Source organism: Diabrotica virgifera, chromosome 4, assembly GCF_917563875.1.
Source record: "Diabrotica virgifera virgifera chromosome 4, PGI_DIABVI_V3a".
In the NCBI taxonomy this organism is placed as follows: Eukaryota; Metazoa; Arthropoda; class Insecta; order Coleoptera; family Chrysomelidae; genus Diabrotica; species Diabrotica virgifera.
In genome coordinates, this window is record NC_065446.1 from 151,604,777 (window position 1) to 151,632,351 (window position 27,575).

Below are 27,575 nucleotides of genomic sequence, written 5' to 3' on the forward strand. Positions count from 1 at the left end.
TCCAGTGGCCCTGAACCTATCGCCCCGGTTGCCGCTTCGGTACCTACTTTTGGACTCTCTTCCTGGCCAGGATGTGCACAGGTAGAGAACCAGCCACCACCTGCAAGGCAATGGTTGATACAGTCCTGTACGCGCTGCACACTCTGATCAAAGACGAAAACTTAAAAATATGTTTATTATACAGAGTAAAACCAGAAAATTGAACAATGTAGGATTAATAGGACTTTGATATTTAAAATTTCTTAAAAATGAATACGTACTCGATACGTAGTGCTTATAAAGGTTAAAATATAAACTTACTTCGATTCTCTTGCAATCACTTGAGTCTGAGTCCAAATATATTATCCACACTCTTGTGAGAACGTTTTGCGACTCAAAATCAACAACGAAAGCTTTGAATTAGGCTAACTTTCGGATAATCCGAACTTTACGGAATCTGAACAAGCTGTCCCCTCAATTAGTTCAGGTTTGCGGGGTTCTACTGTATAACCTACATGATAAAGTTCGTTGAAAGCAGCTTTTAAAAATATAAAAATATACAGGTGTTCCATTAAAAATAAACCTTACGGACTACGCTAAGCGTGCGTGAATACCCTGTACATTTAAATTTATGTTGAAAAATTACACATTTATAAATAAAGATCGATGTGCCTCAGAGTTTTTTATAATTTTTTAAAACAAGGACAGAACTAATTTTATTCCATAACTAGTGCCTTCCACACGGTATGTAAATCGTATTTTTTTCGTAAATTAAATTCAAAACTGTATACCTATGTGCGCATTTTAAAAAACAGTTGTTAACCGCCGATGATTATGTTTATCTCCATTGTACAGAAACATTTAATATAATTTTAATAAAATTCAAGCTACTACAAATATTAACTATTAGTATTATTGATACTGAAACAAATCTCCCATTGTTTACAAGTGCAACACCAAGCCAAAGCTTATAAGCAACATATATTCGCTTAAGGTACCTTGTCTTTCAGTTCCATTCCGATTCAATACTGTTTCTTGTATCAACGGGGCACCTGTTATTCCTCGAAGAACAAAGAGGTCGTGCAACATCGTGACTGGGCTACCCGACATAGTATATACGAGTAAGTACGATACTATCAATAATCCTTTTAAAATTAATAAAACAAGCAATAATGATAGGACGAGTTACATTGATAATCCATTATTGCAGGCTTAATTGGTTTTCCGCCTCCTCATTACTTTGGTCAAAAATAAAAACGCTTCTATCAACTCTACCATAAGCGGATTAGAAAGGAAGTTCATATAAATAGATATAATAATAATTATGAAATTAGTGTTTTTAGATTTTGTGAAAAATAAGCAGTTTCCTGAAGAAATAAATTAAGATGACGTGTGCATGTTTAATAATTGTTTTATTAAATTTATATTAATTGGTTTAACGTCAATACTTTTATATTTATACGATATCTTGTTTTTAATAATAACTGGAGTACATCAAGTGGGCAGGTGCATGAAGAAAACATATGTTTTATTGTTACACACACTGTTCCAATTAAGGTTCCAAATCTAAAGGCGGAAATACATATCCGCGCCGCAAACTCCGCGCCGTGTGAGCCCCGCGCGTTCGTGGCGCGGTTAATGTTCGTTAAAATTTGTCATTTTGACGAACCTTTCGCGATCCAGAGGAAACTTACGAACATTTAGTAATTGTAGATAATTAGTATTAAATGTGGGTGCCTACATTGGATCCGTTTTTCTCCCATCAGATCAGATCCGATATCGGCCGACGTCGGGAGTATCTTCTCCTATTCTCATCGAGAAGTGTTTGGTTTCATTCCGATTGGTTGCAAGTTGAGTTGCAAGTTGGTTGCAAGTTGGTTGCAAATTGGTTGCAAGTTTGTTGCAAATTGGTTGCAAGTTGGCTGCAAATTGGTTGCAAGTTAGTTGCAAGTTGGTTGCAAGTTGGTTGCAAATTGGTTGCAAGTTGGTTGCAAATTGGTTGCAAGATGGTTGCAAGTTGGTTACAAGTTGGGGGTTGCAAGCTAACATGTTTAAATATATTCAATGTCATCATCTCATTTTCACTTTCCACGGTAAACATCAATAAGTTTGATATTTCCTTCCTAACACTCCATTACTAACAAATATTCAACTCAGGCGCCCCAAAACCAACAAACCACTCGCAAACCCGTCCAAATACGTATTGCGAACCATCAAAGCATTTGTTGAAAAGCCGACAGAAGTTAGATCGTGGTGCGCCGTGTGCGAGCCGTTTGTGTGCCACTTGAAAACACGTACTAATCTAACAAATATGCTGCGTGCGAGCGGCGCGCACACCGAGCAGAGCGCATATGTATACCCGCCTTAAGGTTCCACAGTAAGCTAGTAAAATGAGGATTGTATTAAAGTAAACTAAAGTTGTTATGTTCTGTACTAAAGGCTGTATTAGGTCTAGTGGTCTAGGAGGAACTTTGAACGTTTGTTGCAAAAAGAAATCTGTGATGTTGCAAAATTGGTCTAAGGGTTTTACTTTCTTTGTGAAATTTTATGACTCCGTATAGGTGTGGTGGTCCTGCTGTAGTGTGGTGTTAGTGTTCTTTTTGGTAGTCTGTCAGGTATTGTTAAAAATTTTGTATTATTTTATATGTTTATTTCCCAGTAATTCGTTTGGGTCCTTTTTTCCAATTTTCCAATAATTCCTGTCCATGCGTTAACCTTTTAAGACAGTTAGGTGTGAGGTTCCATCATCCAGTGAGATTTGTTCGTGACCAGTATCCACAGTTTTGCTTATTTACGGTGCCGTTCAGATTCAATAAGGATACATATTAAAAAGTGATATGGTTAACAAAAAAGGATTTATATTTCATCGATCACATGTGTACAAAAGGTTTTTAACAATGAGATACTTCGGCGCATGAACAAACAAAAGTAATTACTAAGAATAATCAAAGAAAGAAAAATACAATACTTGGGCCATGTGTTGAGAGGGGAAAGATATGAACTATTTCAAATCATCATCTTCTTCTACACCACTAGAGTCCAAATTGAGCCTTTGCCTCCTTTATTTTTTGCCTCCACCCTTGATTGTCTGTGGCTGCTCTTCTCCATACACGGATTCCTAAAAGGGCTTGTGCGTCGCTGTTTACTGTGTCTTCCCAGCGCTTTCTTGGCTTTCCAACTGGTCTCTTTCCCTGCATTCTAGCATTCAGTGCTCTTTTTGGTAGACTATCCTTTCCCATTCTTATCACATGTCCGGTCCGGCTCATTGCAATCTTTGTATTCTAATCAAGTCTGACAGGGATGCTTCCTTATAAAGTTGATAAAGTTCGTTGTTGTATCGACTTCTGAAGATTCCGTTTTCCATCACAGGTCCTAGTATTCTCCTCAGTACTTTCCTTTCGAATGTGTCGAGTTTGTTTTTGGATGTTTCTTTCAGGACCCAATCTTCACTGCCATAGCATGTTATTGGTCGAATTAAAATTTTATAGATTCTCATATTTGTATTTCGGTGGACACTTTTAGACCGAAATATATGGGAGTGGGCAAAATAAGCTCTGTTTGCCTGCGCTATTCTCTTCCGCATTTCTCCATCTTCTGTCCCGTCGCCATATATTTCTACTCCCAGGTATGTAAACTTTCCAACCGTTTCAATGTCATCTTCATGTATATTGTTTTGTGAGACTATATTTCTTCTCGTCTGTCATTATTTTTGTTTCTGCTTTGTTAATTTCCAGACCTGAGTCATTTTTGTTTGTGTTTTTAACTCTGCGTATGTTTCCTGTGCTCCTGTTGATGTTCTACTCATAATATTAATATCATCGGCATAAGCGGCCAGCTGAACCGTCGGTTGGTCAGTAGGTTTCCTCGTCCAGTTTGCATTTGCCTAACCGCATACTCCAGTACCAGGTTAAACAATGTTGGGGCCAGCCCATCTCCCTGCTTTAGTCCCTGCGAAATTTTGAAAAAGTCTGAACGCTGGTTTTGTATTCGTACACATGCCTGAGTTCCATCCATTATGGCTTTAATGAGTCTTAGTAGCTTGTGTGGTATTGCCAATTCAGCCAATATATAGTATAGTTTGTTCCTTTTGACTGAGTCGTATGCCTGTTCTAAGTCTACAAACACGTTGTGAACATCAATATCGTGTTATCATGATTTACTCAAGATCCCGTCGGAAGCCCGACTGATATTCTACAATAATATTTTCTGCTAGTGCTAGTGGTTGGAGCCGCTGTTTTATAATATACGTGAGGACTTTATATGCTGTACATAGTAGAGAGATTCCACGTTAGTTTTTGCACTGGAGTTTTTGTCTCCTTTTTTTTAGATCGGGCATACTATCCTTCCAGTCGTCGGGTATTTTCTCTTCTTGCCATATGTCTTTGATGAGCGCGTGGATGTGACTTGCTAGGTGGTCGCCACCTACCTTATACAGTTCTCCTGGTATTTCGTCAACTCCCGGAACTTTATTGTTTTTCTGGACCTTAATAGCTTCGAGAACTTGCTCTGCTTGGAGCTTCTACTCCATTATCTACTTCATTCTCTTCTACGTAGTTCATACCAATTTCATCTTCCACGTCTACTTGTGTTCCAAGTAGGGTCGGAAAATAATGCTTCCAGGTTTCTGTGACTTTCTGTTGGTCATTGATCATTTTCCCACTTTTATCTTTACATAGACTTGTTTGAGGTTTATACCCACTTCTTATCTTTTTTAGGTATTCGTATGCCCCTCTAATTTCGTTGTTTTTGAAATTTTCTTCAATGTTTTCTATTTGTCTATTTTTATGGGCTCTCTTTTTCTTTCTACATATCTTGTCTGCTTTCCGTCTTGCGACTTCAAATAATGTACGTCTTTCCCGTGTTCTTCTTGTTATGTACATTTTGTGTGCTTCATTTCTTTCCTTTATTGCTTGTCTGCACTCGTCATCACACCATGCTCCTCTTCTCTCATTTTTCTTGTTTCCCAAGGTGGAGGCTGCTGCTGTCAGTACTGCTGTTTTGATATTATTCCATTTTCCATCTATGGAGTGCAGTTCTAGCGTCCTTAACTCATTTACGACTTCTTGTTCGAAATTTTCTTTATATTCCTGGATCTTCAGTTTTTCCAGATCCAGTTTGTTTGTTCTTTGTTGTCTTTCGTTTCTTTTCCTGTAAACTCTGCATCTAAATTTCGTTTGTAGTAAAAGATGGTCTGATCCACAGCATGCTCCTTGTCGTGTTCTCACATCGTAGATACTACTGGCTGCCCTTTTGTCTATCAGCACATGGTCAATTTGATTGGTTGTGATTCCATCTGGTGAAATCCATGTCATTTTATGTATGTCTTTATGTGGGAAGCATGTGGAACTTATAATCATGTTTTTACTGGTGACAAAATTTATCAAAAACTCCCTATTCTTGCTTGTTTCATTGTGCAGTGAGTGTTTTCCTATTGTGCCATAGAACTACGGCTCCTTGCCTATTTTAGCATTCATATCACCCATTATAATTTTGATGTCATTTTTTGGCGCATTATCATATTATACTATCTCCAGCTGTTCGTAGAAGCTTTCCTTTGTATGTTGCTCTTGTTCTTCTGTTGGACAGTGAATGTTTATCATTGTTAGGTTGAAGAAGTGGGTGCAAATTCTCAACTTGCATATCCTTTCACTGCCTGGAAGTCTATGAATTTTGACTTAAAATCATTATTCACCACAAATTCCTCCACATTCTTTGCTTCCTTGTTCCTTCCCACTATATAGAATTGTGTGCGTTTTAGTGTCCCTGACACCTTTCTCCCTTCCCCAGCCATCTTGTCTCCTGAAGAGCAGTAATCATGAGCTTAAAGGGGTGATACACACGCGAGTAAAGCGCTGGTTTCCTCGAAAGCGGCACCGACAAACAGCGACCGTAGCACTGCGATGAATTACGTTAGATTACGGTGAAAAATTCAAGGTTCTTCACTCCGGCAACGGAATGTGCAAGCTCAGCAAGCGGTGGCTTCCAACGCATCCTTGGAAACCGACGCTATTATTTTGCAATGGTACAGTTTTTTATGATGTCATTCATCGCAGTGTTACGATCGCAGGTTGTCGGCACCGCTTTCGAGGAAACCAGCGCTTAAGTACGCGAACTTACGGCTCGACGACCTTTTTCGCGCGTGCATGTATCACAGCAAGTACGCGTACTTTAAGTCCGCGGAGTAAGTACGCCGTCAATCCAACAAGTTTGAAATCTTACTCGTAACCCGTACGTGTATCACTGCCACGAGCTTCGAGCCATCATGTTATTGCGTTTAAAGTTACACTTATATTTTCACTAATTAAGCAAATTGCCTAGAAATAATTCAATCGTTTATAGTTGAAAGGAGACAAGTTACATTTTATAAGTTATGAGAAAACCGTAAAACACTATTTTAAGCTATACTAAATTATTTTTGATCATTTGTTTTTGAGTAAACCTAATTATTTATAGGCTGTTTTATCGTCCTGATGAAAATATTACCCTCTTATCTATGATACTTTGTTTGTTACCCACACTTTTCGATTTCAGTAGGAAGACGCCAGAGCTCATGAATGAAAGACCTCAGAAGATGGTTTGACCGCTCATCTGCAGAAATTTTTCGTGCGGCAGTTTCCAAAACTACAATTGCCATTTGGATCGCCAACCTTCGAAAGGAGACGGTGTAATAAGAAGAAGATTTCATCGATCCATTAGTTTTCTACCTGGGTCGTCTTTGTTTAATACTTGCACTAAATTCATTTTGTAAGGATACCATTTATGGTTTTTATGTATAGGTACTTTATTATTGAATTTTGGCTGATGTCATGAATACACGTTAAAGTTCTAGAGCCTGCATGTGGATTGTCCTACTATACGCATTTATTAGCATGTTTACTTGTAAATTTTTTTGACATTCTTTGTGACCAAAAAAAGCGATTTGTAATATTTTTAAATTGATTAAACCTTTATAATATCTTACAAATGTCTAATTTGACAAATGTCAAATAATTTAGAATAAGGCATTCTTTGGTATTTTCCAAATAATAACTTTGAAACCATATTTTTGTTTAGAAGTAGTGAATATGAAAATAAAATTAGTTACCTATTTAAAAATGAAATGAAATAAAAATTAATAAACATTAATTCAAAAACTACTACTTTTCTTACTTCTTAACCAAATAAAATGCTCAAATAAACCCCCACCTTGTGCCAAACAGAAACCAAATCTATTATACCACGCCTTTTTAATGACGTTGAGTTCATTTGCTGATGTTTTGGCTAAGTTCGTCTATCTTTTGTCTCAGTTGCTCCAAGTTGGTGACTCCGTCGAATTTATGCTGGTAAAAATTGGTCTTTGATATCTCCCAAAATTAAAATCTAGGGGAGTTAAGTCTAGTGACCGACAAGGCTATTTTATTGTACCTTGTGTACTAATCACCGTTCAGGAAAATGAAATCTTAACAGTCTCTGACGGACTGTGCATTATGTAAAGGAGAGCGGTCTTGTTGAAACCAAATTTCGTTAAAGTTGATTTGAAGATGTTGAAGTGCAGAAATAATTTCATTTCGTTGTAATTTAGGATATTTTACTACGTTAAGATTTTCTTCGATGAAAAACGACGAAAAATATGATCTTCCCAAAATATTAATCTAAACATTTAACTTTTTTGGATACTACGTACGTAGACACTTAACTGCTTCTGCTTATGCTCCTGAGACCAATAAAGTACAATGGATGGCTTTTGTGAACGATGTCTGCAAACAAAATATTGTTAAACACATTATTATTTTCATTAGATTTCTCTTAAAATTATATCCTTCTTAGATTCTTCTCTTAAAATCCCTTATCTAATCTTTTCTTGGAATCCTAGATTTTTCTCTTAAAATTAGATTTTATTTTAATGCATGAACGGCATTTTATACCACTCGTTATAATCCCTTTTTAAATGGAAAATACAAATACGTCCAATTAAAATTGAACGAACTAAAATATGGCAGTTCCCCAACTATAATAATATGGCATATTAACCAACTCAAACAGAATTCCATGACACAAATTTCAAATTCGTAGATACCTACTCTTAGATATTATGCTACAATAACTAACTTTTAATTTTATTTACCCCTCTTCAAGTGTTCGCTCATGAATTGAAACATGGTAATCATTTTTCTTCCTGAAAATTTTGTATGATTTTTCATTTATGGTTGTTCTTCAAAGCTAATATTGCTGACCCAATTAGGAAAAAAGTAATGAGATTATTTGGTTTTATGTTATTATAGGTGTTTAATTTAAAATAGACAAAATACATTATTCATTGAATTAACATAGAACTCTAGATATCAAAAATCCTCAGTTACAAAGTATTACACATATTATCCAAAACGTGAGTATTATGATGCCAAACTACTAGTTCATGAAATGTGAATTTGCCTTAACTCAAAGGCTTGTAATCAATGGTAAAAGTTCTAGACACGAGCTTCTGTTGTTGCTGCTTCACCGTGTTTTGTTTTGCTCTGCTCGGTAGCAGATAAACTTGCACCACTAACGCAAGAACAGGGTCGGACAAGAGCATAATTTCTCTTAATCAGTTGTCAAAACCTCCTATATACATATTAGATAAGGAATCAAACTTTTTCATTTTTATTTCATGACATTTATTTAATAATACCAACCTAATCAGTTTTAATATTGGAAAACCCACGGAAAATTTATTGGAACTTAGAGATAATATAATATAACAGGCTTTAAATGCACTTTAAAATAGACTTATTAAGGGGCTTAAAAAAGTACTCCCCAGAAGTTCAAAATCATAAATTTACCAGAAGAACGAATTTGTAGCGATCTAGTCCTCTAAGTCTAAACGGTACACATTTAAATCTGGTAAGTAAAGTAAAGTGGTTGGGATAATAGTCTCAAAGGTTATTTGGAATCAGAAGATATAATATATGCATCTTAATATCAGCGATATAATAGACATAATATTATGCTAATGGGGCTGAACTACTGCAAAAAAATCAGTACCGGACAACTATCAGTCCAGGGACGTCTACATGATATAATGGAATTACAATGCAAGAATTATAACGGGCTCTGTATCAAAGGACCTGAAACCGCCAACCAAATTTTGCATGACCACGAGAAATTGAAAACATATAGTACGAGAAAAACATATAGTACCCATTCTCTAGAGTTTAGCTAGATCTAACCAAGTTGGTACAGGGTTCCAGTATCCTGGAATGGATCCATCATCAGTAAATGGAAGACCGCCTTACCTATACATACGTAGCAAAAAAAGTACACATACAAGACTCCTTTTACAACAGACAGTTTCCAGAAAAAGTAGACGTGGCTTAATGTAAGCGATAAAACTGATTTTACAGCATTTTGAAGACTAACGTCGTTAACCAACGAGGTAAAATATATTTTATCTACTATATCTCATATTATGCATAAGTTTTTAGTTTGTGAAAACTGTCATTATAGATAGCAGTGCGTGAAGGATTTAAAGTGTGCGTGAAGTAACAATGTATTTTAGATGGGGTTTACTTTTTCGCACTGTTTTTTGGCACACTTTCATAACGAGCGATCCACAATTGAATGGCGGGCTACAACAATGTTGTAAGCGACATATTGGGTCAAAGTGAGGTTTTAATGCAATATTATTGCATATCCAAAGACCAATGCGAGCATCTTTCAATCTGGCTAAAAATATTTTGCCTTCCCTGAGTTTTTCGTACCGCAATGTTGGTATCCGTATGTTCGTAAATGGCTTGTCAATGTGTTTTTTTCATCTCCTGCATAATCTCGATTCTGTCGCTTACAACATTGTTGTAGCCCACCATTCAATTATTGGGATCAAAGCTAGCCGAGCAAAAAATTACGTACGTCTTGTTTTTATCTGAATTTATATCATTGGTTTGTCAATTAATTTTGATTAAAATTACAAAATACAAAAATCAGTCAAAACCTTTAACACAGAACTATAATCAAAAATAAAAAGAATTAACAAAATTATAAGTAACAATAATAAATAAGATCAAACAATATGCTGTATATTATGTCCACCACCAACATCTCTACATAACCTAACTTTTCTTGTTAAGTCGACGTACACTGCAAAGGTGAGGTAAACTGGAAAGTATATCTGAATAAGAATAGACATGTACTGTATAGCTATCTCTGTCGTTATAATCAAATATCCTCAACTCGCGTTGTCATGGTGATGACATTTGGGCAATAAATTATAACAAAAGTTTTGACAGTTTTGTGGTTTGAAAGAAGTTAGAACTTTTAAATTTCAAAGGTCTAAAAATTGTTGAATAGAAGTGAATTCTAGTGACGAAAAGTTACAAATTATTTGTTTATCGTAGATAAAATATTGTATAAAACTGTGCGTGAAGTTCTTTTTGCGTACTTACGCGATTACGCTCGTGCTGTAAACACGCGTGCGTTCGCAAAAAGCATACTTCATGAACTGTTTCATAAATAACTATTAAGTATAGTAATAAAAAAATAACTTAATCCAACTTTACCAAGAATAAAATGATCAAAGATGGAAAAAAATGGTCAGATGCTCAAGTAGAGTATGGTTGACTAAGATGAGTTTAAATTACGCAAAGAGTTATAAGAAATAAAGAAAAGTCACCATGTCTGTGTTAATAAAACAAAACACAGGTTTAGTGTTGCAATATATTTAAACAAAATCTAGATCATACACCGAGAGAACAATTTCCTTTCTCCTAAAACACCGATTTCTTTGAGCAATATTTCTTAAAAGTTAACATATCCTATTAACTTAAACATACCGGTTCACATATAAAGAAACGAGTTTTTAAACACACCTCAATAATTTCTTACAGATAATTTCTTCAATACTAAGAAATGCATTAATGGTTACATTTAATTTTCTTATCCTAAAGTTTTTATTTCTTAAATTGAAAACTACAAATATTTTGCAGTATAAGAAATATAGTGTTAAGTTAATCCATATTTATATTTGTGAACAAGAAATTTTCTTGCAATCAAATAAATATTTTAAACCACAAGAAATAATTCTTCAGAAATACCCTCTGTAGTAACTGTGGTTATAAAATAAAAACTTTGTCATTAATGTCGAAATGTTACTTGCAAAGAGATGTTCTTCCACAAAAGAATTGCGCAGATTAACTATTTATGATTTAGTCGTCAGTGTTTGTCAAGATGGCGTGATATGTTCATGTTAATACAGATGGATGTTGGATTTATTGGTGTACTTTAAAAATTAACGGATATTTTGAAGGTACGTACATATATAGGTATTAAATAAAAGTAAATTGAGTAATTTAAGATGTAATAATAATATTGTTGCTTATCCGAATGGTTAAAATAGAAACATAATAGTATCTTTATATGCTTTTTAGGTATAATGATGGACGACTCTGAAATAAAGGAGCTTATTATTCTAACTGGGAAATATGCCACAATTTAAAGCTGGGACAGAATGATATAATATATAGCTTCAGAACAATATTAAGAAAGGAGTTATTAACCAACTGCGGGGTCTTCCAGAAATGGTAGAACTTCATACATGTAAGTACCTTTTTAAAAATATGTATACTTATGCATCAACCATAATAGGTTTCTTGAATGTATCGTCTTCTATAAAAATATACAATACAACGCTATATCAAACATGGCGGGTGCAACGCTGAGGATTTTTTCTGTTAATTTATTTCAGATAATCAGTTAGTCTAAAAGAAATATATGTTTATGGTTAAGAAACGTTATTGCCGAAAACCGTGAATTAGTTAATATGTATTAAATGACTTAGATGTAAACTAATAATACTTTCCCGTAATAAAATGTCTTAATGATTAGGTATGCTGTCTCTTTTAGATTATAAAAATTAAGAAAATTACATATTATTATGTCTGCTTCAATGTTTTACATTGGTTGTATTTTCCCTCTTGTTTTAGCTAAACAATGTTTATTGTGTGACTTAATATTATACAGATAAATAATTAATATTTCATTAACAAAAAGAAAAAAAAATAAATAAAGATGTATAGGTTAAATAATGCCATGTTTGAACTAAATATGATTGATTATTATTAGTATTAATAGTTCTTATGTGGGACCGTGTATTTGTTTTTTTTTGTATTTCCTAAATTTGTCAAAATAAATATCTATATCTTTATAAAAAAATTTTATTAAAGTAAGTTTACTCTTTCTACATAATGATTTTGTTTTAGTGAATTGCTGATATACAAAGTGCTATTAACAAAAGAAGGAAAATTTGAGGAAGTTGGATTTGCCTCTCCATCCCTTTATTGTTGTGTAGAAGTCAGTGGTTTAAGAGTGGAGAAAATATTTGTATGTAATAATAAGGTTTTATATCTTGTTTTATTAATAAATAATGATTTTACCTTAACACAATGATTTATTTCGCCGTATGTAATATCACTTTATCTTCAAGAAATATTAACTTAACTCTAAATATACGTTTATCTCTGCGAAATATATTTCTTAACATTAAATAAATTAATTATTAATAGTAAAATAATAATATTCCTTACTAAGAAATATTATTGCTCAGAAAGAATAGTTTTCTAATGTGTAGAAAATATATATGACTAATAAAATTAATTAACATCAAGTGTAATTTCTTTCTGATATATGGATTTGAAGTTTGCCAGAAAGTGATAGTTCAATCATGTTTAAGATATATTTCTTTGGCTGTAGTAGAATTTATTTGAAATATTTTAGAAAATTATATCTTACATACAAAGATATATTTCTTAGGCAATATGCCAAGTCGATCTTTCTTAAATATTAATAAAGTTTCTTTATGTCAAGAATTTTTTTCTCTCGGTGTATAATAATAAATATGTTTAACAAAAGATCATCATTTCGCACATTGAGAAGAATACTGTCATTATACGAAATGTATCATTTTTTAAGTACATATCTTAAAAAATTATAAATTTCGTATAGTGACAGTATTCTTTTCAATGTGCGATACGTTCCACATCGCACATTGAAAAGAATTCTGTTACTATATAATATGGCACATTGAAAAGAACTATACGAAATTTATCATTTTTTAAGTATCTTAAAAAATTATAAATTTCGTCTTAAAAAATGATAAATTTCGTATAGTGACTTTGAACTATAGTATCTTTTCAATGTGCGATTTGTTTTTGTCAATTTTTATTAAGAATATTTCGTGCGTTCCGGTCCTGCCTCGCACCTAAGGACTGTACGTTCAATTGGCAAAACCCATCATCATCATTATCGACATGACAACGAATCCACTACAGCAGGGGAACGAAAGGTGTGTGTGCGGGTGCGGATGAGTGCAGTCACTCGATGCTGCATCGATCCCTCGAGCATCGCTCAGCTCGCGAGGTCTGGGTCGGCTGAGGCTGGCGAGAGATGTCAAGGTCACGCTTCTACAGCACCGCGGCCCGCTGTTTCCACTACCCTGTCGGCAAAAGTGAGCCCTGCCACGTGTCAAGATCCGACCGCGACCTTGCGTATCTTCCCGTGACCTCTCGGGGGTGATTTCCTGCTCGAGTTCGTTCGCTGGGTCATAGGGCGGGAACGCAGTGAGTTTGGAAAACGTAAAATATAGGAGCTTGATTTTAAAATGAAAAAGGACGTATGAATACACGTTTGAAGGTTAGATTGAAACACATGTGGAATACATGGGACTTGTCAAAGTAAAAATATTAAGCTTTTGAAATGGGGAGCAAATTGCCCGAAAAATTGAATATGCCTTGTCCCAATAAGGATTTCAGTAAAAAGGAAAAAATTACTTGATTTGATTAGTAGAAAAATTTATGCACAATATTGTATTACAAAATGTATCTTACTTTGTTTAGTAGAATTAAACTTACAATATGATTCATTATATTGTTTATAAGTATTAAATAACTAAAAAAAAATTATTCGACTGGAATAATGATGCGGCTGTAGTTTCGTGTTGCAACTAAATTGAAAGTGGTTATTCATTTTTGATATTAAATAATAACTATTTATAAGTATTTATTAAGGTGTCTTTATGCAAGAAATGTTCAATGTATGCAGAATTTAATTTAGTTAATATTTCTGGAACTGAACTAAGTTGTTATTAGTAAACTGTAAATTCTTGAGAACTTTCTGAAAAAATTATATGGCCATATTTCTTCAGCTTGGTAAGATTGGTTAGTATTTTTTAACATCAGTATTTAGTAGTTTATGGAGCAGCATAATTATTATAATTGCCAATACTTTGAAAATTCTATTATGATTATGAAGTTCAATAATTAAAATCGTTCTAATATTCTCAACCTTCTTTGGACTACCTTATTGTTTTTACCCAATGTTTAAAAAATGTAAAAACGTTTAATTATCCTCGTCCGTCTGTCTGTCCGTAAATTCAACTCCTCCGTCATTATACCAGCAGTGGCGACGCGTGACTTTTTCTAAAGTGTTACCAAAACCAGATGCAAAAAATCTTATTTAAAAAAAATGAAGATATGGCTAAATGTATTGTTATATTCCTATTTGACATAAGAAATAAAAGTCTATAGTTATATTTAAAATTCAAATAAAAATAAAGGTTTTCGTTTTTCTCGACCGCGGGCATGTAAATTTGGAACACCATGTAAAAAACAAATTTTGTATAGGTAGTTTTTAAGAAAGTATTTCGGAGAAGTGTTTACGAACCCCAGGAACAATACGACTCAAGTAAACAATTAGAGTGACGTTTAAAAAGAAAGTGTTCGTGGAAGATAATAGGTTATTAAATTTGTAAAGAGTATTAATGTGGAAAGTAAAATTGAAATGGGGAACATTATTTTTTCTTGAAATCCATTAAGATATTTAGAAAAACGAAAGTTTGTGTTGGTAAATACGGATAATTGAAAGTTGCTTTGGATTGGTTGATTTTTGAATGCTGGAAGGGGTATTTGGAAGGAGGAGAATGAATGAGCAATGAGAGTCAGTGTGTTTTGAGTGATCGACAGGCGAAGTCCAGTTTTCGAGAAGAGTGTACAAAAAAGTGAAACGCCGGGTTCGTTAGTTTTGTTTTTGAAAAATAAAAAGTAAGATATCGTGGAACGAGTGATAGGCCGAGTCGAGATAGTACATAACTCCTTGAGTCTAGAGCAGCGATACTCAACCTTTTTCTTTCCTGGGCCACATAGTAGCTATTGCCACCGTTTGCGGGCCGCAATCAAGATGAAGTAGTATACAGGGTGTTTCATTGGAAAACGGAAATACTTGAATGGTGAATAGAGGTAAATGAGGCGGTTCTATTCATACTAAATGTATTGCTCCACCGACTTTATAACCGTGTTACAGGGTGTTTTATAGATTTTGCCCATTTCTTTCTGGACCCATAACTTTAGAACCACCTTGTGTATTTTTTTCAATGACTTTAAATTCAATGACTTTAATTTTGAAATTATGTCGAAATTTTTAAGAACTCGAACTTTCAAAACAAAAATTTCGATATAATTTCAAAATTAATTTCATTAAATTATCTGCGCAAAAAATTTAAGCGAGCAACCTGCTGCCTCACTCCCAAACACGCCTTAAACACATCGGCACACTATCAAATAATTACAGAAAACACGTGAAAGACAAATAATTTGATCGCAGGGCCCTTTAGTTAGCCTTCGGGTCGCATAAAAAATGCTAGAGGGCCGCATGCGGCCCGCGGGCTGCAGGTTGAGTCTCATTGGTCTAGAGTATCCCGGTTTTGTTGAAGTGTTTAAAAAAGGTGGAACACGGCATCAGGAGAAGGCAGGAACGAGTGCTGTACGAGGCGTAGTTTTCAAAGGAGCAGAGGCATTACTGGAAGACTTGGACGAGTCGTTGGATCGCAACCCAAGCCAATAGAAAATGTGTTTTGTGTGAAGACATTGTCAAATCATCAGTAAAGGTCAGTCTATTTTGTTATGACATGAATTTATGGTTTGTGTATTAAATACCACATTGGAAATTGAGCCACACAATCACTATTAAAAAAATTTCATCAAACCTAAATCAATTTGTTACTGATAAATCATAATAGTTCATTACAAATAAAATAAATTTGGAGACAAAAAGAAATAAGATTCCCATTTTTTGTAACTGTTGTATTAAATAAAGATAGAAAGATAAGATATAAGAAATATTAAGCAGTTATTGCCATTTAGATAAAATAAACGATTTTTATAATTTCTAATTGAAATCCGTATGTGTGTATTATTTTACTCTCTTTTATCTATCCCGATTAGGAATCCTACTTTGAAGCCACGAAAGTAAGTAATTGATATTATAATTTAGCCCTTAGACGGACACTATATTGGTATTTGATCTGTTTGATTAATGAGATAATTATTGATTAATTAATTAAGACAAATTACATCTGAGAACATCATTAGATTTCAAAAGTAAGATCACAACAGTATATACATATAGCTTCAATAATATCATTTTGTATATCACTTGAAACTCTCGAAAAAACAGTTGATGTTTCTAGATGTTGGCAAAATTTTTGATCTTTTTTGGCAATTAATGTTAACAATTCCCTGTATTTGCCTCGAATGTCAGAGCCGTCGCCCTCAAAATGACCACGAAACGCTAATTCTTGTTCGGCCAAAAATCATACGGTACATATCTATTATAAGTGAGCTAAGGATATACGAGTACCTATCTATTTTTTTAACATACTCATTATATGTTTAGCAATATTTGCTTTAAATGCTTGGTTAAGAGAACTTTTGATTCTTGTTTTGCCAAACTGAATAAAATTGGGTATACATCTTACATGTAGGTAACGGAGAAATTTCATGTCTCTTTTTTAAAACTCTAAAACTATTTAAATCTTGAACCTGGTCCACCCATTTTTCTGTAAAAACCAGAAGGCATGGCTAACAATACAGTCTATTTTTCTTGCAACCACATAACCAAGGATTTTCACTGTACCAACTAAATTTAAAATATCGAGCTAATTTTTTAAATTCCTTTTTTAAATTGTTTAAAATAGGTCTTTCATTTTCAATAATCTCATTTTATTTTTCAATCAGAATTACTTTTCAAGTAGTTGATCGATTACTCAGCGACACTCATCCATGGTGAACAGCACGCACACTTTTTATTATAGGTACTGTTAGCAAATTTAAATCTGGTAACAGCCTTACTGATATAAACAGCGCGCCTTCGCCCATCGCTCCTTCAAAATTTTCAGTACTAGCCGGTCCCGAGCCGCCCGAGCGACAGCGAGATAACCATTCATTGTCACCACAAATGAGACTGGTAACAGAATATAATAAAATAAAGTGCAACTGAGTCACATAAACTCGCCAATATTTTCGTGTGTCTGGCTATTTACTGAATTAGGTACTATTAACACATAATATAATAATATATTTCTATTGGTAAAAATAAAATAAAATGATAAATGGAATTATTCATCGTCATAAAATACATATTTATTTGCAAGATTTTTAACTGTTACCAATAGTAACAGTGGTTACATGGACGCTTCGCCAGTGTATACCAGGTAGAATGACAAGTGAGGTGTCGAATGAAAGATTATAATCCAAGGATGGTACTAAAGGTGAGAAATTTGACCTAGGAGTTCCGGTTTTAGAAATGCAACCGGAAGTACTGTTTTAAAGCCACCGGAATAGTACAAGTGGGATATTATCCGACGTGCCTCAGCAAGACGAGAGCAAATATATACTTCCGGTTTCATAACTGTCTGTCCGTCTGTCCATCCGTCCGCGAATATAACTCCTTCGTTATTAATACAGATACAATGACAAACGAGATGTCGAATAAAAGTAGTTTCACAACCTTTTTAAAATCATTATTTTACTATAGGAAAGGCGATGGACGAAATTCTGGTATAACGTTCAAATCGACTCTAAAGAGACCGGAGTAGGAATAATTTAAACAACCGAGACTCCCAGGTCAGTTTACTAAAAATATAAGTAATAAACAAACTTATTTTTAAACAATAAGGCATTTTATTAAGGCTAGTCTAGTTCTAGTCTCTAGTCATGTAGAAAATATTTCTAGAACTTCGTAATACAAAAATACACAGATTTATTGTGACTTGATTTAAAGGTTCCTAAAAATTGAACCAAACTAGCCGGCGTTTAAAATATAGTTCAAATTCTTATCTATTATTAAGTTCTTCTTCTTCTTCTTCTTCTTCTTCTTCTTCTTCTGATTCATATCCGTTTCAGAGGTTGGAAATCATATTGGCAATCATAACCTTGCTCGCTGCGGCTCGAAACAGTTTCATTGAGGTTTTCTTAAACAATCTTCTCAAATTCCGCAGCCATGATATTCTCTTTCTGCCGGGTTCCAACTTACCCTTGACTTTACCTTGCAAAATGGACTGCAGCAGGGAGTAACGGTGCTGATTTTTCATAACGTGTCCCAGATACTGCAATTTTATGCGTTTGATGGTAAAGACAATCTCCAGTTCCTTCTTTATTCTTCCTAGAACTTCCTCGTTCGTGCTCCATGAACTCAACATTCTTCTATAAAGCCACATCTCAAATGCATTAAGTTTTTTAATAGTGGTGTCTGTAAGCGTCCATGCCTCCGCTCCTTACAACAATACAGAGAAAACGTAACATCTCAAATAGGTATAATATCTCATTTTTGTCTCTAGGGATATATTGTGGCTTTTGAAGATGGCGCTCATTTTGTTAAGACCGCTCTTGCCTTTCTTATGCGGCATTCTTATTTCCTGTACATTGCTCCACTGCTCGTTTATAATAGTTCTCAGGTAGCAATACTGTTTTACGCGCTCTATCTGCGTTCCATTAATGTATAGATGAGCCCCGTTTATATTCTCCTTGCTGATAATCATTTGTTTCGTTTTCTGGGTAATTATGTTTAGTCTTAGTCCGTACTGTTGACTATACTCGTTGATTCTATCCATTAACATCTGAAGTCCCTCTAAACTATCTGCTATCACCATGGTGTCGTCGGCATATCTAATATTGTTTACTCTTTCTCCATTTAGAAGGATGCCTTCGTCTACTCAGTATAGAGCCTCGTTAAAAATTCTCTCTGAGTACATAATATGTAAATATCAACGGCGATAGGATACATCCATGTTTAACTCCACGTAGTATTTTTATGTGATCTGTTTCTTCTCCGGTAATTTTCATATATATGCGGTCTGATTCCAGTACAGTTCTGAAATTATTTATGAGGTCTTCTGTCTGCTTCTTTTAAAATGTTAATCATCTTTTGGTGTTAAACTCTGTCAAATGACTTTTCATAGTCGATCAAGCACGCGTACACGTCACAGTTAACGTCACTGCATCTTTGAATCAGTACATACTTACTTACTTACTTACTTACTCAATCCAGAACTCGTCTACCTTTCGGTGTGAGTTGTTACGGAGTTAGGTTCTCCGTCGTTTTCTTCCACATTTCCTTCCATTTCCTTCAGAAGGAAATGAATCAGTACATGTATTTCAAAAAATGCCTCTCTGGTACCCACCGCATTAATGAACCAGAACTGTCTGTCCGATATTTGTTCCTTGCACTTCTAATAAATTCTTCCATGGATGACTCAGAGAAACAGTTTCCACATAGGCTAATTGTTCGATATTCTTCGCACTTTTTAGCCCCCTGTTTTTAGGGGTCATTATAGGAGTCGTTATTATTAAGTTACAACTTCGATTAAGTAGATATTCAAATAAATCATGAACAGAGAAATTCGCCATTATCATGGCTGGTTTAAATTTGGCAAATTCCCTACTGGCGGGCGGAAAAATTTAATTTAAAACTGAGGTAAAAACACGCCTCCACACTCGAATATCTGTGTTTCGTTACTGCCTCTGTCTTAATAATTACTTACCAGACCTGACTCCTGAAAATATTTACTAATGATTTTCCAATTTGTTACGCTTTTCACCTGCTATTCTACTTAAAAAACTACCGTGCTCAGTGCTTCTGTATGGAAAAACAATATTTCAAGTTATTTTTAGGCGTCAGAAGTTGCCGCACATACAAATTTCTCATTGACAAGCAAACGCCTTAGATCTGGATCTGCCTTAACGTAAAATAAATAAAATGGACACAACATTTGGTAGGTTTATTGCGTCAACGTCAAAGTCGTGTCAACAAATCGTATTGGTACGGATCGATACAGTTAACGAATTAACATTGGCTTACATAACCTTTTAACAGTATCAAATTTAAGTTTTTATTTTTAATCACACTAAAAGCAGAATTATATGTAATGCAAAATTATGTGAATGACGATATGATAATTTGAATGTGGCGATTGATTTTGAAAAGGCTTTTGATAAAGTTCGCCATCAAAAAATGTTACATATTCTCAAGACTACCGGCCTCGGGCCTGGACGGTAAAATCATCGCAGATTTGTATTGGGGCCAGGCTGCATGTGTTAGGGTTGGGGATCAGCTCTGAAGAAGTAAAAATCAAGCGAGAAGTTCGAAAAGGCTGTCAGGCTGTATATTGTCACCACGCTGAAACAAATGAAACGTTGGAAATCGCAAAAGGGAATAATCGTTAATAGCGTGCTTATGAACAATATCAGATATGCATATGCAGATACCACCTTGTTAGTGACAGGATCAACTGATCATCTTCAAGCGTTATTGAACCGAATGGTGTCGATCTCCGCGATATATGGACTCAAACTCAACGCAAGAAAAACAAAGTTTATGGTTATTAGTAAACAGGCAACCGTTAATAATAATAACTATAACGTAACAATTGGTAATGACTCAATTGAACGCGTAAGTTATCTTGTATATCTGGGTACTCATATTAAGGAAAGCTGGAACTCTAGTACAGAAATAAAAAGTAGAATTGCCAAAGCAAGAACAAGTTTTATGAAATTTGAGAAAATCCTTTGCAGTCATGATCTCAATTTGGAACTTTGCATGAGAATGGTTCGATGTTATATATTCCCAGTATTACTTTACGGAGTTAAAGCATGAACCATGAAAGAGAAGCATTTAATATGTGGGTCTACAGCCGTATTCTGAAGATCAGTTGGGTAGAAAGAGTCACAAACGAGAGGGTTTTGCAACTTTTGAATAAAAGTTGTGAAGTAGTGAACACGGTTAAGAAGCGTATTAGAATACTTTGGTCATATAATGCGTCACCTAGAAAAATATGGCATACTTCATCTTGTCATGCAAGGTAAAATAATGGGAAAAAGAAGTGAAGGTCGTCGTACAACTTCTTGGTGATTAACTATTTAGATGGGAAATAAGCCATTTAATTGTGGCTTATTTCCCATCTAAATAGTTTTTTTTTATTGGCTTTAGGGTTAGACCATGCGGCCAGAAACAAAGTAAATATTACATACATAAACATAATATATCTTATCTAAACTATCTAATTAATAATCTAAGTTAAGGTTATCTAAGTCTGACCGACCTTTTTGTTAAGAATAGATATAATAAACATTTTATTTTCAAAGTGAATTTTTGCTAAATTAATATTAATAAAAATTTTGGGATAAGGACAAGGGTCACTTTTTTCTCATTCAAGGGTTTTTCTTTTTTCTTAATAATTATTGATTACCTACATACCCATCCCACACGGTAAGGCAGGCATGCATGCAATCAAAAGGAAAGGCATTTAAGGTTGCAAGCCTAATCTAGTCATTCTATAACTTAATTTTACAGTCATATAGGAAAAACAAAATAAAATCAAAAATACGTTTATCACTCAGTGCCAAAAGATACATAACATTATAGGGACCGTAAACGTTTAAACTTCTTAAATTTTTTGTAAGAATATCCGACTGATGTGTGTACTTCTTACAATAAAAAATATATGATCCAAGTCCGCCGTTTCATTGCAAATATCACAAAGATTTTTATAAATTATTTTTATTTTCTATAAATGTGCCGGATAGCAAGCATGTCCAAATTTCATCCGAGATATGGTTGTTATGGAACTTCTCGGATAATCGTAATTTTTAAACCAGTAATTTTTTCGAATATCGGGTTCTAGCAATGTATATCTTGTGCCTTTTGTCAAAATAAAATGTTTGTATTGTTTAGACCATTTTTTATATAAATTATCCTTAGCAATACTTATTCTCTCATCTAATGTTAATAAGGGTGTAACATCTTCTCCCAACTGTATGCTTTCTCTAGCCGCTTTATCAACTTGTTCATTGAATGTGATACCTGAGTGTGCTTTCACCCACACAAAAATAAATTTTCTAGTTTTTTTGCATTTGAGAGAGCAAAGTTTTTATTTTGGCTATGTAAGGATGACTATATGCGGAGTTGATTTGTAAATGTGATTGTAAACTATTTAAAACCCAAAGTTAATCAGAAAAAATTATGGAGTATGAAATGTTATTTTCCATTATAAATTCTATAGCTTTCAAAATAGCAAACGCTTCTGCTGTGAAAATGCATGTTTTTCTACTCAATTTAAATCTGCGTTGTACTTGCAGTGGGACAATAAACGCCGCACCTTTGGCATAAGGATATTTTGATGCATCTGTGTAAATAGCAGTAAGTATACATTTGATATTTGTTTAATAGCTGATTGATTATTTCATTATTAAGATATCTTAATTCAAAATATATAGGTATAATTATCTGAATGTTCAACAATAAAACGTCTAAGCTCTAAGTTGACTTTAACTGTTGTAGGGGAGAAGTCTACTGAATTTCTAAATCCGTCTCATAAAGGAGGTGAGTTTCTAGACCAGTATTATACTGTAAGGTCCTGAATATTTAGGGTGGATTTCTTTTGAGTAAGTGATGAATTTTTGACTTTGCACTTGATTATCATTTTTTCTGCCAATAATTGTCTTCTCAGCTCTAATGGAGGTTCCACAGTTTCTACTCTTAACGGTTCAATTGGAGTTGATTTCATTGCACCAATGCAGAGTCGCAAAGCTTTGTTTTGTAAAGTATCTAATTTTTTTAATAAGTTATTAGCACTGCCATATAAGAAGCTGCCATAATCTATAATGGACCTTATATATGATTTATAAAAAGTCAAGGCTGTTTGGGGCTCCGCCCCCATCTAAATAGTTAATCATAAAAATGCCACAAGGAAATAGCTTCAGAACAACAACTTCTTGGCTTAAAAACCTACACCAATGGTTTGGGAAAACTAGCACTGAACTATTTCGTGCGGCTGTAAATAAGACAATTATTGCTAATAAGCTGGGCAACATGAGAGCCAACGATGGACAAGCGGTCTCGGCACCTTAAAAGTAAGAAGTAAATTTGATAATATTCCTTTAGTATACATTTAATGAATCAGTTTTGATCGTGTTCATTTACCCTGGCCCTTACCCTCACCGCGTGTACATTTTTTTCTATTATACTTACAAATGCTTTGTATTTACATATTTGTACACAACAATAGAATAAGCCAATGTTATAATATTTGTAATAATATAGTTCAAGTACTAACCACAACAGAGTTCATAACTCCAAAAGTTTATATTTTGCAGAGAGTCTCATAATGTGAGCGAAGTATTCCAGCTTGCGTCTTTTTATCATGTAGACCAGTTGTTTGGTACAGTCGTGAAACTCCTCCTCATCTTCGCTTCTACTCCATAAAGTAGCGCTGGAAAGATACAACATGGTGTCATTCTACCTTGAAAGTCAACACTAAGATCACAGGCCTGGGTTAGTTTATTTATTAAATTTGGAAGGCCCTCACTGTAGTAATGCATATCGTCGTCATACCTAATGTTGTTTACTATTATGTCATTCACTACAATGCCTTCAGTGTCTTCACTACAATGCCTTCACGTTAGCAATCACACTATGAAGCTTGAAGATATTAGTCAAAAGGGAGGAGAAAGAAAAGCCACGTTGTTGTACTAATCCATATATTATTGGAAACGTTTCGTTTTGTAATAATAATAAATAATATCATTCGTTTCGTTTCGTTTTGTGTTTACCAAACAGCATCAGTCCATATCTGATAGAAGAGCTGCCTTTATAAAGAGATCAAGTAATAATAGATTGCTGCAAGTTAGTAAACCATGAGAAGCTGATTGATATTAAGGCTATGGGTACATAATTCGCAAATATTTTACGTGTATCCCTACTTTTTCTGTCTTTACACGGCAAATTACGTGTAGTAAAATTCACACTGGTGTGGATATGTAAACATTACTAGAATGTCATTCTACTTGAAAATGTCATAATTAATTTAAAGAGATGGCTTTTGAATGTTCTTGGATAACTGTTATTTTTATAATTGCAAATTATTAATTCAGTTAATAAATGTGATAATTTTTTCACTAACTATGTTTTCAGTGATTGTAATAATTTATTTGTACAACAAAAACTAATAATCAATCGAGAAAAGAGGAAAAGTGTTAAAGTGATTTTTTAATAATATGTTATTTTGGAACGCTTACAATTTTGAACATCTCTAACAACAAAATACTTGGATCACAGGATATATCTGATGTATTCTCTGCTTGGATCTTCCACAAATAATACACAATAAATAACTTTTTATTAAGTTCACGTCTTAAATCAATTATTTATCAAATACACTATATATCAATAATATTTAATCAATTTGTCAAAATATTCCCGATGCAATGTCAAATATTTAAAATTGTCACTGATTGTCAGTGTCTGACTGACAATATATGCTGACAATATTATATTCGGTTGAGTGCGTTGTAAGACAAAGACAGATTTGGAAAATATTACCACGGCATTGTGTTCATTTTTTTCAAATCCTGAAAAAACTAATAAATATTTTTGAAAAATTTAAACGCAGAATGAAAGACTAAATTATTACCGAGGGCCGAAAGTCCCTTAGAATAAATAAAAAGTTTATTTTGAATGAGATATTTGAAATTAAAAATCACACTAAATTTTCTCTTAGTTTTTTCACCCCTGTAACTTATTAAAATAAACATTATAGAAGTTCTCAGGGACTTTCGGCCCTCGCTAATAACGTAATCTTTCATTCTGCGTTTAAATTTTTCAAAAATACTTATTAGTTTTCTCAGGATTTGAAAAAAATGAATCCCCATTTGAATAGCATTGCAGCCGAAAATACGTACCGATCCTCTTAAAGTGTAGAAGGGAACAATTATTATTTGAAACTTACATGCGAAGTAATAAGATCTAGTGACATTGGTGAGTGATAGAACAGTAAGTGGTTCACAGTGTATGTACAACAATTACCTATGCACCTGGACCGTGAAAAATATGAGTGTCTATGCAAAACTGGTATAGACAAAACTTTATAAAGAACAAAAGTGTAAGATTGTCTTTTTTCCGGAGTAAGAAACATTACAGTCATTATGACTTTATTGCATTTGTTTTTATAAATTGAAATTAATATTGTTAAATTATTATTGTTACTAACTTACTGTTATTAAAGTTAAATTAAAAAAAATCTGTACAATCTACAATTACTACATTAAACGAATATATCGATTAATTCTCCCTTTCTTCATTAAACGCTTGAGTACGAAATGGGCCGAAAATGAAATTTCCGATCTCGATTATGATGTTAATCGAAACGCATCTATCTTCCACTGAGATAATTGCATTATACAATTAAAATCGGAAAAACAAAATAAATTATTACAAAAGATTCTTATTATATAAATTGAAGGCGAACATTAGCCAGCGAACAAAGGGCCTAATTGGAATTGAAAAAAATATTAATTATTAGATTGCACTGTACATGCAAGAGTAGCAAACCAAGACAAATAATTGTGGTCAAGCGAGAATAATGGGTGGAAAATTAGCGAGTGTACGGAGCTTCTACTGTTACCTTAAGACTAGGTAGAGGTAGTTGTGCAGTGTTGCGAGTTCTACTATATAATGTAAAGAAGAAATCCCACGGAACGTGGCGCGGCAGTCTGAGCGAAATAGAAAAATGTAACAGAAAAAGATAAAAACTGAAGTCGGGATTCAACGCGACGTGAAATAGCGAAATTTCTTTCAAAATTTGTTGTTGATGATCCTTTAACTAATACCAAACCCTAATTTATGGGCTCTTTATCCTAGTTTTATTGTCCTGTGGAACGTTACATTTTTTCCCGTCAATTGTCGGTAAAATGACACGGTTCAAAGAAATTTAAAATACAGGTGCTAAAGCGTGCACCCTTCTGATGTACCTACGTATGATCAGTGTCGTGGTAATTTTACTATGTAATGGTCTAACCACGTTGTGTTAAGAGTTTGATCGTTGTAGGAATTAACAAATTTAATAAAATTTGTACCACCCACACTGGTGGTCTATCGTCGTTACTCTTGGTCCGACGGATTTTATCAATAATAAAAAATATTTATTAATTGCACAGTAACAATGGGTATTAACCGTGTTCTCTCTCTTTTACACTATTATATTATATTTTCTCTCTTTTTGCTGACTTGTAAATTGGTAACCTGTTGAAGCTTGCTTCAACGTCGTCGTTGGAATTGGGCTTAAAGAAGTCTTCGAAAATCTTTTAAATCTAGTCGTGAAGGTGAATTGAAATGTCAACAAACATTTTACATATATAGTCCGTCCGCTATAACTTTTCCCATGCGGTAAGATTCATTTTCAATTAAATTAAGTCAAAACATAAATTGAAACGAACGTCGATGTGTATATACATTTTGTATACTGTACTACACACATCGGCGTACGTTTCACTTTCTGTTTTGACTTAATTTGATTGAAAATGAATCGTAATAAAAATGGGAAAAGTTATAGCGGACGGACTATATTATTCCAGACACAATAGTATATTGTTTTCTATAAGATTTGTTAAAATAAATTTTGTATACTACACAAAAATATCACTCATTACTTTTTCAAGATTTTTTTTCTTTTTGTTCTTCCGAATATTTCCGCTAGTGCTACATTAGTCTCCGCTAGAGCTGTATGTGATTTATGTGGTTTTCGGGGTTTGAGTCCCCACTGAATAGTCCCCACTGAATCCCCACTGAATAGTCCCCACTGAATAGTCTTTGTTTAAAAAAAATATTGTTTTGACCTTTCCAAAACATCGTCAAAACAATGGTATTCCTTTTCATGACCCCTTTACATAGAGGAACGACTGTTATAGACAAATATTGGTAAAGCTAGTCTATATAGTGAATCTAGTTATAATGAAGGCAGATTGATTAACTTAGTCTCATCTTAGTAAGGAGAAAGATGGACGGTGCTGAAAAGCTGAGATATTTACACAAAGTAAAAAGTATAGACAAACATTTAAAACAACAGTAAGAACACAAAATCAGGTATACTCAAAAAATTAATTTGGCCATTGGGATAAGAGTAAAGAAAAATAAAAATAGCACTGGTTTGACGAATAATGTGCCAACATAACAAGAAGAAAAAACTAAAGATATCTTAGAATCCAACAAAAAGGAGTGACAAGAACAAGGAGAATCCAACAAAAAGAGTAAAATATGTTTAGAAAAAAAAAAAGAGAAAAGGCACATAGAGAAAAGAGAACAAACAAGAATATCAAAAGAGTTTATACTTACCTAGACTAACTACTAGTAGAAGTGAAGATGGAATAAACATAAGTGACCAAGAAGAAATCCTGAAGGGATATAAAGAGAACAACAGAGAAAGATTAAATGAGATCGCCAATACCTACTAATAATAATAAACAGCCCACCTCAGTTGGTTTATA

The 27,575-nt window shown here is 33.8% G+C and overlaps 2 protein-coding genes across 2 annotated transcripts in view; both read right to left on the reverse strand.

Moving 5' to 3' along the window:
- The window catches only part of LOC126883699 (uncharacterized), a 31,772-nt gene extending 27,141 nt beyond the window's left edge, over positions 1–4,631 (reverse strand). The window contains exon 1 of the mRNA XM_050649360.1: positions 4,485–4,631. Within this exon, the coding sequence (XP_050505317.1) occupies positions 4,485–4,631 (147 nt within the window). The remainder of the gene's footprint in view (positions 1–4,484) is intronic.
- The window catches only part of LOC114330575 (early growth response protein 1), a 453,598-nt gene that overhangs the window by 264,217 nt on the left and 161,806 nt on the right, over positions 1–27,575 (reverse strand). The window lies entirely within an intron of this gene.